Below are 12,678 nucleotides of genomic sequence, written 5' to 3' on the forward strand. Positions count from 1 at the left end.
GCCTAAGAGCAAGGCGCCACACATTACAAGTGTGGCGCCTTTGCCTTATGCACCACACTACCGGAAGGGTGGGGTCGGCCAAGGCAGGGGTGCCAGCATGGCCGAAGGTGTGGCGTCTAGAGTTTTGGTGCCACACAGTGTAGTGTGATGCCTTTTTGTCGGACGCCACACAAAAGGGCTAGGCGGTCAAATTTCTTTCGATCACATTTCATTTTGTGAATTTGTTGTGTCAATAGGTCAAATTTGGCCATATTGTCGATAATTAGTAGTTTCCTTTTTAACATTTTTGGATCATGTGAAAGGTAATTTTCCTTTTAGGATGTAGTGTGGGACACTTTTTTAAATAAATAGACCACTTCGGAGCGTTAGCAGTCCAACGTCTACTCGCTAAACGCTTCTTGTTTTTGTGCAAGTTAATCTTCTTGGATGTTGGATTACAACAGTTAGGCGTCGTCTTCTTCCTCCAGGCCATCTCTTCTTCTTCCTCCTCCTTCAGCCGCCGAACTTGCTCTCATACTTGTGCTTATCTCCGTGTGCGATGTTAATTCTTTATTTTAAAGAAGGTTAAAACCTCCGATCTTTACGTCAATCGATGTATACATTTATTTTTATTAATTATTTAATAAAGGTCATCATCGTTTTCACCGAGGTAGCTATATAATCCGAATGGCGGTCCTCTTCTTTTTTCTCTCCCTAATAATAAAGCACATAGTGCTTCTGTCGTACGTCACTAAAATTACTTCCAATGTTATCCTAAATTACCCACTATGCCACCCATAAGTAAAGAAAACGATTTGATTTTTTTCCAGTCAAAGTCATCGTTCCTTACTTATAGGGAGAGGTCCTAAAAAGACAACCAGATGAGCTCGGCGTAGTGGTTGGAGCGCTGGTATTCCATCTAGTTGACCCAGGTTCGATACCTGGAACCTTCATTTCTTTGGTCACGCATTTTTGTTTTATTATTCCCATTTGTTTTTTATCTTCTTTAAATTAATTCGGAATTTACAAATTTCCAAATTAAAAAACTCTTGAGTTTTGAGCGAAAATATTCATAAAGTCATAAAATGTTTTGGGATTTCAAAATGTTTACAGATTTAAATAATACTGATGAAATCATAAAATGTTTGGGAATTCAAAAAAAAGGTTCGGGAAATCATAAAACGTTCATGGACTCAAAAAATGTTGATGATTTAAAAAAATTGTTTTGATTTTGTAAAAGAATTCACAATTTCATATTTTCAAAAAATATATTCAGCAAATATAAAACATTCATGATTTTGAAAATGATCATGTATTCAAAAATATCCTTGAATTCGAAGAAAATGTGTAAGAAATTTTGAAAAACGTTCACGGAAACTAAAAAAATGCAAAAATATGTATTATACAACAGATTTAATCTTACCATGGCGGTCTCCTCTCCATAAACTGCAGGTGCCGTCCTTAGGTTAGAGCACGGCGACAATGAGGCATACGTATTTAGTGACCACTAACCACATTACAAAAATCCTTGTCAGAAGCCGTTTACTCTATAGCGATGCCCCTGTGTTGTGCTAAAGTATAATGAAAAGCACATCATCTTGAAATTGATTGTTAGCGATGATGAAAAGTATAATGGACAATATGAACATCATTAGCGATTACGATGAAAAGAAAAATAACAACAAAATTAAATGGGTAGCTAGGAGCGTGCAACATTTTATTTTTTTCCGCTTGCAACGCACGGACACATTTCCTTAGGGCATGTACAATGGTGCTATCTTAGAAGTGCCACATAGGATAAATGATGAGGTGGAGAAGAGAAAACTCGAAAAAAAGGCTTTGCCTTCTCTTATTTAAAAGAAAACAAGAGGTGATCTCGTAGCACAATACGCCTCATCATGTTTTTAGGAATAACTAATTATAAAAGATAGGGTTAAAAGATGACCCATTGTAGACTCTCTTTTTTGTCATTGTACCTGCCTTTAAAGAAAACTCAGTCAACTTACTTATAGCTTCTCGCCTTTTTTTTTTTGACACGAGAGCTGGTCTGCGGCCGTGTGCAACGGTGCAGGCAGCCGAGTATAGCATAGCAGACACCAAAATCTCGAGTGAGCAACAGACGGTAACAAACAAACCCACGATCAGGTCCACCCCACTCCATCCAGATTCCAGGCCCAGCGGGAGGAAGTTTTTAAAAAGGAAAACTGGAGCAGACCAGCAGCAGCGCCTAGACGCGACACCTGTTCTTCATGGCGCAGCCAATCGCATCCCCCCACCTCGCTTCCTTGCGGCTCGTGCCTTTCCTCCCTCACTCACAGTCACACGTCCCGCTCGCCCGCATCCGCTCCTCCTCCCCCGAACACGCAACGCCGTCGTCCGCCACTGGCAACCTCCCACGCCCCCGCGCGCCGCGCCCACCTGGTACACGTACTCCCGAACCCAGCACCAACCCTCCTCGTCACCACTCTCTCTCTCTACTTTCCCTCGCTCTCTCCCTCTCTCTCTCTTTCTCCATTGCTGCACCCTTGATTCGCGCAAAGGACGCCACGGCTCGCGCTCTCTCTGTTGGTGGGCTGCTCAGGCGCGTGGTGCGGCTGGCCGGCGCTGCCGTCGGCGTGGTCTCGGGGCTGTTTTACTGCCGTGGGATCGGGTGATGGCGGCGGCGGTGTTCGCCGGGGACGGGGCCGCCGCGCGCGGGGGGTGCTCGGCGGAATGCGCCGGGGGGATCGAGAGGCCACCGGATCTCGGGAGCAGGGCGGGGGACGGGTGCGGCAAGCGGAGCGTGTACCTCATGGAGTGCGTGCCGCTGTGGGGCTGCGCCGCGGCGCGCGGCCGTGCCGCGGAGATGGAGGACGCGTGCGCCGCCGTGCCGCGCTTCGCTGCCCTGCCGGCGCGGATGCTCGCCAGCAGCCGTGAGCTGGACGGGATCGGGGGCGACTTCGACGCCGCCGAGCTCCGGCTCCCAGCGCACCTGTTCGGCGTCTACGATGGGCACGGCGGCTCGGAGGTGGGGTTATCTTCTCCTGTGACTCTTGGCCCAGAGTCCCGGACCAAACACATTTGACTTGAAGCGGGCCCTCTTGCTCATGCTTGATCATGTCTGTGCAGGTCGCAAACTACTGCCGGGATAAGATCCACGTTGTGTTGAGAGAAGTGCTGAGAGACGGCAGGGGGTTGGAGGAACTGGGAGAAGTAGGGGAGGTGGACGTGAAGGAATCATGGGAGAAGGTTTTCGGTGATTGTTTCCAGAAGGTAGACGACGAGGTGTCGGGGAAAGCGATCAGGTTTTCCAATGGCGTCACGGAGCTCCGTCCGGAGCCTATTGCCGCTGATAACGTCGGTTCCACTGCCGTGGTTGCGATTGTCTGCTCTTCTCATGTCATAACTGCGAATTGTGGAGATTCACGCGTCGTGCTCTGCCGTGGGAAGGAGCCGATTGCTCTGTCCGTCGATCACAAAGTACATACTGGGCTTTACTGTTCAGCTAAGTTTTTTGGTTAAGGCAAATTGTATCTGATTATGCTTTCCTGTTCTAGCCTGATGGGAAAGACGAGCGTGCCAGGATTGAGGCCGCAGGTGGAAAGGTCATTGACTGGAATGGTTATCGTGTCTCTGGTATTCTCGCAATGTCACGGTCAATCGGTAAGTTTTCCGCCTTTGCACGCCCAAGCTTATTACCTGGACAAACATATTGATGATTTCTTTTTTTCTTTTTTTTGCGGGAAACATATTGATGATTTCAAGCCAGCTGTAAAGCCATGTTTGGAATGCGATTAAGATCTTAAGATGTTTTCTGTTACTTTTTGACCACGAGTGTGCTAGCCTAACATGACTGTTCTTATTCATGAACACTAGAAGAAGGCACACTTTAGTAACTCTAGAAGGCATCTCTCCGTAAGCTAGGAGCTTAAGACCCAAAAAAAGTGTCACAACAAGTAAGCTTGTACAAAAACATGTTGTAGACCTGTTCAGCATATATGGCGCCGATTTATTCGGTTCGGCCAAACATCCGTAGCAGTAGATAGTTGTAGGTCTATGGCCATATCAGCTTATTTGCTGCATATGTTTGGGATGTCAGTAAGTGATGATATGTGAACTACGAGAGCCTATATCAAACCATCAATCATCGGGCTGCCAAAAAGAATAAAAGCAAGTTACCATTATCTTAATATTTTGCAATACTCTCAAGTCTTTGGTGTTGAGCCATTATGTCAAACATCCAGCGGTATTGAATTGTGCAGAATTGAACTGAATCTGTGCCATAATTTCCATCATAATTCTTAGTTGGATTTTTTTCTTTACAAACTACGTAGGCATGTATATGCATTTTATTATGAGGTCAGATGTTTCTTTAAGATGGCATTCTAATTTATGAGATCACAAGCTGTCACAATATTACATAGGCTCATTTCAGGCAGTAAATTATAACCATAAAGAAATGCTCTGTTTCATATACTAGCAACTTGCAACTGCTGCCACCAGCATGTTTTCATTGTGGAAAAACCATGTTTAAGATTAGTCTGTGTTCCTCGATTATGTTTTGGTTCCTTTCCTAGAAAAATTCAGGGACGGGGATCAAGTTGTCAGTGAATTTAAATATGATCTTGTAAAAGTATTCGGATTAGGATGCTGATGTGCTTAAGGAGGCAAAAGTAAAAAAGCCCCCTTATTGAAGGAACAAAGGTACCCTGTATACTTATGCTGCTACTCGTGCAAGTGACTCTGGCAGTTGTGAATTTGTGACCATGGTTAATACTGGATATTAGTTGCACTTGTTAGTTTGTTATAGCTGTTACACCGTGAATACTTTTACTTTTTAAACTTGGACAAAACTCTTTTCTTTCTGTTCATATGAAATTTAATTGAAAGCAGTTAAACTAGCAATTACTCTGTGCATGGGCAGCATCAGTCAGAAGCTTCTTATGGTTTATTAACTTTAAGCAGAAATGGCCGATCACCTATCTACTTGCAGGTGACCGATACCTGAAACCATTTCTGATTCCAAAGCCTGAAGTCAGCGTTGTTCCTCGGGCAAAAGATGATGACTGCCTCATTCTAGCAAGCGATGGTCTGTGGGATGTCATGTCGAATGAAGATGCCTGCAAAGTTGCCCGGCGACAGATCCTTCTGTGGTACAAGAATAATAACGACGGTGCAAATTCTGATGGAGGCAGCGAACCCACTATGAATCCTGCTGCAAAAGCAGCTGCGGATTGTCTCGTGAGGCTAGCCCTGATGAAAGGGAGCGGGGACAACATTAGTGTCATAGTTATCGACCTGAAATCAAGAAAGAAGCCCAAGGGCAAATCCTAACATGCCCGTAATTCACCTGACTAGCTGACCGTGTCTGCGACCGGAGTTTCGACTGCTAGTCTGCTTTCCTTGCAAGAACGGCACGCCTACTCTTTTGTTTTGTTTATTCAGTCGTCTGCAAGAGCTGTATGTACATATGCTGATAGGTCTACTTCCGATAATCTGATGTATGGGGTGTGTGTTGGCGTGTTTATGTGTACCCCCCTAGCCTTTTGGTTTTGGGCTGTTCACACTTGACTTCCGTCAGGTTCAGAACAGCCATGTAATGTAGTGGTATCTGCATAATAATTGAGCCTTCTCAAGGACTTATCAGCTAATTTGATCGTCGGAAGTTACATATGTAGCAGAAGATGTGCTTGCAGGTGTTGCCTTTCTCTGATCATCATATGTATGTACCTTTTGTCCAGATCATCAGATGAACATGGTGGATGTTGATGAAATGGTCCCGATCTTCTGCATGGTTACCCTCTAATATAAATGGCTGAATGTCTGACTGATATTGTTGCTTTATCTCCCTTTCAACGTATCGTACCTTATGTCCTTATTATGCAGTTTTGCACAAAACAGGTGTACAAAGCTACTTTCGTGGATGATGCTCGTACCTTCCTACAAGACTTGATGGCCAGCGATATTGTTGTGAACGATGGTTAGTTCTATGGCAAAAAAATATGCTTCAAAAAAATCTCTCACTCCTCTTTTTTTTTTAATAATAAATATGTATCTGTAAGTTTATTCAAACATGAGAATAGTTATAGGTACAATGCTTTGAATAAAAAATATAAAAGATAACAAAGTAGCTTCTACAACCACTAATTACAATGAAATTCCAGAGGCACACCTTGTTGGACGCAACAGTGACTTTGTGAAGTGAAGTCACGTTGCGCCTCAGCCCCCAACATCCAACACTCAAGATTTATTGGGGGGCATCCTCTGGCTCGTTCAAATACTGAATGTTGAACGCTTGCAAATTTCAATGCTACGTTGGTTATTTTTTCCTTCCCTGGTTGTTTCATACTTTCAATATTTTATACTTTTAAAATTTCAATGATATGCTATAGAGACACTGAATGCTAAATGCTTGCAAATTTCAATGTTATGTTGTTCATTTTTTTCCCTTGTCTAATGGGAGTGGTTTTTGCATTTTGCAACCGTTTCTGTTTTTCGTTTCATATTACATTCAGCGATGAAATAAATTTTGCGTGAAAATATTCAGGTTGGAGTTTCCAGTGCATCCTTGCAAGCTGAAAGCTATTAAGTATTGGTGTTTTTTTGACTTGCATGAATCCTGACTGTTATATCTAGAATGAGTGATGGACGTTGGGGGCTAAGGCGCAGCGTGACTTCACTTCACAAAGTCACTGAAGCTGCGTCCTATCTTGTCTGTGCCAATAATTTTTGAAAATGAATTTCTCCCAAAATTTTAAATAAAATACGGTAACTAAACCAGAGTAGTGACACTAGTCACACTACTACTAGTAGAGGTGTACAAATTTGATTATCGATAAATGTTTTAGAAGTTAATTTAGAAAAAAAGATAAATGTTTCAGAAGTGCAGCCTCTCGTTCCATGCATGGGACACACTATTCTGAGCAAAAATTAGCGTGTCGCTTATGTATTGGGCCCGAATGAGTTGTCAAATTTGTTAACTGAATCCACTACCTTTGCACACTGACTTTTCCCTCGAAGAAAGAGGGAGGGAGTGGCCTCTGCAAGTCCTAGTCAGGCGTGCCCGTTCCCGCTCAATATATCGGTCGCCGTCGATAGCCTGTGCGAATGGTTGACAGTTTGACACTTAATGCGTCATATCATTTTCTCTTGGAAGATCCTATTGGGCGCTCATTGTATCTAACAAGCAGCGCAGACTGTATCATTTTTTTTCTTTCTGAAAAAGCATATTTATGAAACATTTGCGAACAATTTTGAAACATGATTTATTTTCATTTTTGGAAGCGCGAGCAATTTTGGAAAATTATGAACATTTTATAAAATTTCATTTTTGGGAAAACAAACACTTCTGGAAATTCTGACCATTTTAATTTTATTTACGAACAACTTATGGAATTCCAACTTTTTTGTAAAATGCAATATTTTTTTCTGAAAATTTGTTCTTCTATTTTTTGAGAAAGTTTTCAATATCCGAACATTTTTTGTTTTTTAAAGCAGGTTTTAAAATTCCACACATTTTTTGAAAAATTCATACAGTTTTTGAATTGGAAGAAAAAGAGAGGAAAAAACCAGTAACTAAAAATAGAAAATATGGTTAGGGGAGCCCTAGGTGCGCCGCCGCTGCCACTGTCGTTCCGCTGCCTACATGGCGTCGTTCTTGTCGCTGTTGGTGTTCACTCTTTATCACACTTTCCTCCTCGTGTTCCTTCTCATCTCGTGACCTACATGCGCCACCGCAACCTCTGCTGTCTGCTCCGCGAAGGAGGAGCACGTTTTTATGAATTTTTTGAGCATAGTGAAGGAGTAGCACCTGAAAAGCAGAAGGAACGGATTTTCTCTTGAACGGATATATATCAGACAGCAAAGCCGGGCTTTTATTTTTCGAGCGGCGGGCCGAAACCCAGAAGGCCCAAGGCCCAAGCCCTCCCCACTCATTTAATCCCCCCTCACCCTCGTCCCCTCCCATCGGCGGCAACACAATCATCAACCCTAATTCGCAGCCTGGGCGCCACCGCCTCCTCGACCCCCTTTCCCTCGAAACCCACCTAAAATCCTAGCCCTGCCGGCCGCCATGGCGTCGGCGGGCGAAGCGAGCGCGGCGGCGGAAGCCACGGAGGGGAAGAACTGGCGGCGGAAGGGGAAGCACGAGAAGGAGAAGCCGTGGGACGATGACCCCACCATCGACCGCTGGACGGTGGAGAAGTTCGACCCCTCCTGGAACGAGGGCGGCCTGCTGGAAGTCAGCTCCTTCTCCACCCTCTTCCCCCAGTACCGAGGTGCCCAATCCCGTCCTCACCCTCACCTCACCCTCGTGCGATTCGTTGGGGGTTCGCTGTAGTTACCTGATCTGCTGAATCCGTGGATTGACACGGCTTGTTGTTTGGGGGTGCAGAGAAGTATCTGCAGGAGACGTGGCCGATCGTGAAGGGCGCGCTGAAGGAGTTTGGAGTCTCATGCGAGCTCAATCTGGTATGCCACTAGTCAGTAGTTACGGTTGTTTGGACCTTGGAGTGTTCTTGATTTGAAGTAGTGACACGATTCTGCTGTATTTATATTGATTTTGCGCATAGGTGGAGGGATCCATGACGGTTACCACCACCAGGAAGACCAAGGATCCCTACATTATTCTCAAGGCCAGGGACCTGATAAAACTCTTGTCACGAAGTGTCCCTGCACCCCAAGTATGCCTTGTTTCTGTTACCAAGCCCTTTAACTGTTATCCAGTTTCTGTCCTATGCTTATTGGAGGCTGTATTGAAATTGTGAGGGACAGTTGCTCATGGTGTTCATGTCCAATTGTTTCATTTGCCACATGTGATCTACTTGTGCGTGCACCTATTGTTATGTCACCAACACACCTTGACGCCTTGTTCCGGAGTGGTTTCATCCATGAACTTCTATTGTGTTTCCCTGCAGGCAATTAAAGTGCTCAATGATGAGATGAACTGTGATATTATCAAGATTGGTAGCATCATAAGAAACAAGGTACACTTTGTTTCATTGTTCAAGCTCAGCTATATACCTCTTGGTTCGTTTGAAGGGATTGCTTTGATTATATCTTGATTACATTAATACTCCGCTAGGAGAAACTTTGCAACGACAAGATTTGCATTGCCGAAAGTAAAATATGACGGTACCAATCACATAAAGATACCATAGAACCATTTTATGGTACCACTAATACTAGATAACTAAGGTTTGAACTCTACTAAAAAGTCAGTGTATAGTTTATATTTTTGTCTGTTCCATATTTGGTAGTTCATCTGTCCAAGCCTCTATTGTTCCCATGTTTATAGATTTAATGGTTGGGATTTCATTGTCATTCAGATGAATATATAAGTTACATACCCCTTTGTCACAGTCACATGTTGCACTTAGGGTGTGTTTGGTTTCTGTCACCAAGTGGAACAGCACGGTTCCGTTCCTAGGGCTGATTATCGTGTTTGGTTGATTTAAGGAACCGGAACCCACTCGTTCCTGGAATTGGCATATTCGCTGTTTATGCCGTTCCGCGCGGTCTCTCCAAATCGAGTGGACCACGCGGAACCGCTCCTCTTCCTCCCGTGACTGCATCTCATGTTCTCTCCTTTCCTTCCTTCCATGACCTCGGCGGGAGCACGCGCTGCCGCAGCCGCCGGGAGCTTGGGTCCGCGCAGGTTATGGCAAACTGCATCGCGCATCCTGGGAAGCTCCGCGCCATCGCGCTGGACGGAGTAGCTGCTCCCTGCGCTGGCCGTTGACCGTGGCTGAGCTCCCCGCGCTCACGCTTCTTCAGTTCTCTGCGATTTGTTTGTTCCAGAGCATGCTCAAGCCTTTGTTGCATGGATGGATTGATAGATAACTACTTTATTCAGCAACTTTTTTTACTGAAACCAATCCAATTGTAAGTGAGATGAAGAAATCCATCTCATTTCATCCCTCAAACCAAACATCAAAATATAACCATTCTATTCCTTTGAATTGAGTCTACCAAACACAAGGATGGAACCGACCCATTCCACTAGAATGGAACCATTGCATTCCATTCCACTTCGTTCCCGAAAGTTTCATGATTCCAAATATGCACACATTTGTTTTTTGTAAGCTAATATGGGGTTTCTTTCCTTTTTGTATTCCATTGTATTATGTAATTATTCTTATTATTAAGTTTGCACTGAGAATCATTTGTTTGTATTTGGCATCTGGACTTATTTGTTCTAGGTTGCCAATATTAATGAATTTATCTTTTAGTTTTGGCCAACTTCTTTTAGATGGTTTCAGTAAAACTAACAGCCTGCTATCCACAGGAAAGATTTGTCAAAAGGAGAGAGCGCCTTTTAGGCCCTAACCTGTCCACCCTTAAGGTAAATATCTCACATGGTTGCCGTCCTATGGATGAATCTCTTTTAGAACTACACCCCTTTTAACATGTTTTATGTTACTACAGGCTATTGAGATTTTAACTGGCTGCTACATCTTAGTTCAGGTGTGCTTAATTTCTTACCTTGTACTGCATCTAAAGTTACATTGTGGGTCCACCTCCTTTAACTCTGTATTTTGGTGTTATTAACCACCATTATTGTGTATTTTCCATCTTGAAAGGGAAATACTGTTGCTGCCATGGGTTCCTTTAAGGGACTGAAACAAGTCCGGAGGATTGTAGAGGATTGCATAAAGAACATAAAGCATCCAGTATACCACATTAAGGTGATTTGTTTTGCTTTTAGATATAATATCTGAAGGAATGTAAAATTAGTTCTTACGGAGTGTTACTAAACCAAGCAGGAACTCTTAATTAAACGTGAGCTGGCTAAAAATCCTGCCCTAGCCACTGAAAGTTGGGACAGGTTTCTCCCGAACTTTAAGAAGTAAGGAACTTGCATCATATTTCTGCTCGGAAGTTACTACCTCTAAAAGGTACATTGCGCATCTTACACCTCATTATCTGCTGTTCTCCAGAAAGAATGTCAAGCAAAAGAAGCCCAATACCAAGGAGAAGAAACAATACACACCCTTTCCGCCACCTCAGCAGCCTAGCAAGGTAAAGACAATTGTTTGTTTCACTCATTGCTTCCAGGGTTGTTGTACTGTTGGCCATACTGATCTCACCAGTTCATTCATGGGTTGTTAGGGCATGTACAATGGTTGATAAGATGGTTCTATCTTAGGTCTTGCATGTAATGTAGAGATGACAAAAAAAATGTCGTACAATGGGTCACCTCTTAGCCTTATCTTCAATAACTAGCTATTCCTAAAAACATGGTGAAACATATTGTGCTAAGAGGTCACCTCTTGTTCTCTCTTAATTAAGAGAAGACAAACCCTTTTTTATGAGTTCTCTCTCCTTCACCTCATCATTTATCCTACATGGCACTAGTAAGATAGCACCATTGTACATGCCCTTATGTGGTTAGCGGTCTTGTCCTGCACCTTTATCTTAATAGCATCAGCAGCTCTCCATCGTGTACATATACTTCATTAATGTTATTTTCCAAGCTATTTGAATTTGAGTGAAGCAAAACATGCATGCAACTTTTTTGTTGTTGTACTGTTGGGAGTTGGAAACATTCATTTCTGCTGGATAGTTTTATTTAGTTATCTGGTACCATTGTTTAACTTGTCAATCTGGATGTAGATTGATCGTGAACTGGAGAGTGGTGAGTATTTCTTGAGTGACAAGGTAAAGGCAGCTAAGAAATATCAAGAGAAGCAGGATAAGCAATCAGAGAAATCAGAAGAAAAGAGAAGAAAGAGAGAAGCTGCATTTGTTCCACCAAAGGTCAGATTTTGTTTTTGTATATTTATATATGTCGGTGGGCTTCTCTTTCTCTTGTAGAGTTACTAAATCTTGTTATTTGTTTCAGGAGAATACTGCTGGGCTATCTGAATCTGCCAAAAGTAGTAATGACAACAATGAAATTGCTGATATCACAAAATCCTTAAAGGTATGTAGCTGTTATTGTTTTGTGCTTTACATATTTAGTTTGTGTCTGTTCTTTATAACTCGTTTTGGAGTACGAGCTGTGTTTTTCGAGGGAGAGTATGTGCTGTTAGTCCACTAAAATAGTATCAAATAATAGCATTATTCTCTATTGCAGAAAAAGGCAAAGAAATTCAGAAATAGTGAAGCTGAGGGAAACGTGAAAATCGAGTCGTATGTTGCGAGCAACGAAGAATCACACTCCAAAAAGAAGCGCAAATTGTCATCCAAGTAACCGCAGTACGTCAGTGACTGGGATGATAATTCTAGTTGTTTCAAGTAGTTGAACTCTTGTCATTCAAGGAGGTCTTCAAGTTTCAAGCTTTAGTGGTGAAACAGACAAATCTTCAAGCTTAAGTGATGAACATTGCAGTCTGTTTGTTGGTAACTGCCATCTGATTACTTCAGGAATATTGCAGCTTTCTTGCATAATCCACGGCTTTTAATTTACAAAATCAGATCCATCAGCAATCTTTTAGAAACTTATGAAGAGCAGTCAATGATAAGTCTGTTAATTCAGATATCCATTTTCAAAGTCCAGGCTCACCTGACAAAATCACAAAAAATATAAAAAAAATCAAAGACATCGAAATGTTTTTTACATGGTGGATAATTTGGCGTGTGAGGTGCTTTTCAAATTTCAGAACATTTGAACATATTAGTAGCTTTTAGCAAAAAATGCAAATTGGATCAGAACAATAGATAAACAGTAATTTCTTCTACAAACTTCGAATTTGTGTTTTTTTTGCAAAGAGCTATTCA

General features: G+C 42.7%; 2 protein-coding genes across 2 annotated transcripts; both read left to right on the forward strand.

The window, feature by feature from the left end:
• The first annotated feature begins 2,306 nt into the window (after window positions 1-2,306).
• LOC123444260 (protein phosphatase 2C 50-like) lies at window positions 2,307-5,635 on the forward strand. The gene is made up of 4 exons (XM_045120926.1): window positions 2,307-2,986; window positions 3,088-3,438; window positions 3,516-3,621; window positions 4,952-5,635. Exons 1-4 carry the CDS (start codon window positions 2,633-2,635, stop codon window positions 5,290-5,292), a joined length of 1,152 nt encoding a protein of 383 aa, XP_044976861.1. The 5' UTR covers window positions 2,307-2,632; the 3' UTR covers window positions 5,293-5,635.
• A 2,279-nt stretch (window positions 5,636-7,914) lies between these two features.
• Window positions 7,915-12,348, forward strand: LOC123444261 (KRR1 small subunit processome component homolog). Its single transcript, XM_045120927.1, has 12 exons — window positions 7,915-8,234; window positions 8,351-8,427; window positions 8,529-8,639; window positions 8,874-8,942; window positions 10,244-10,300; window positions 10,384-10,422; window positions 10,539-10,643; window positions 10,722-10,804; window positions 10,896-10,977; window positions 11,572-11,715; window positions 11,801-11,881; window positions 12,035-12,348. Exons 1-12 carry the CDS (start codon window positions 8,030-8,032, stop codon window positions 12,149-12,151), a joined length of 1,170 nt encoding a protein of 389 aa, XP_044976862.1. The 5' UTR covers window positions 7,915-8,029; the 3' UTR covers window positions 12,152-12,348.
• Window positions 12,349-12,678: the final 330 nt, after the last annotated feature.

The sequence above is a fragment of the Hordeum vulgare genome, chromosome 3H (genome assembly GCF_904849725.1).
Source record: "Hordeum vulgare subsp. vulgare chromosome 3H, MorexV3_pseudomolecules_assembly, whole genome shotgun sequence".
Classification (NCBI taxonomy): Eukaryota; Viridiplantae; Streptophyta; class Magnoliopsida; order Poales; family Poaceae; genus Hordeum; species Hordeum vulgare.

Bases quoted from the DNA above. Each gene is read 5' to 3' on its own strand.
- LOC123444260 (XM_045120926.1), top strand. From the start codon at position 2,633: ATGGCGGCGGCGGTGTTCGCCGGGGACGGGGCCGCCGCGCGCGGGGGG. The intron at 2,987-3,087 runs GTGGGGTTATCT...ATGTCTGTGCAG, and splicing joins ATGGGCACGGCGGCTCGGAG to GTCGCAAACTACTGCCGGGA. The intron at 3,622-4,951 runs GTAAGTTTTCCG...ATCTACTTGCAG, and splicing joins CGCAATGTCACGGTCAATCG to GTGACCGATACCTGAAACCA.
- LOC123444261 (XM_045120927.1), top strand. From the start codon at position 8,030: ATGGCGTCGGCGGGCGAAGCGAGCGCGGCGGCGGAAGCCACGGAGGGG. The intron at 8,428-8,528 runs GTATGCCACTAG...TTTTGCGCATAG, and splicing joins TCTCATGCGAGCTCAATCTG to GTGGAGGGATCCATGACGGT. The intron at 10,423-10,538 runs GTGTGCTTAATT...CCATCTTGAAAG, and splicing joins GCTGCTACATCTTAGTTCAG to GGAAATACTGTTGCTGCCAT.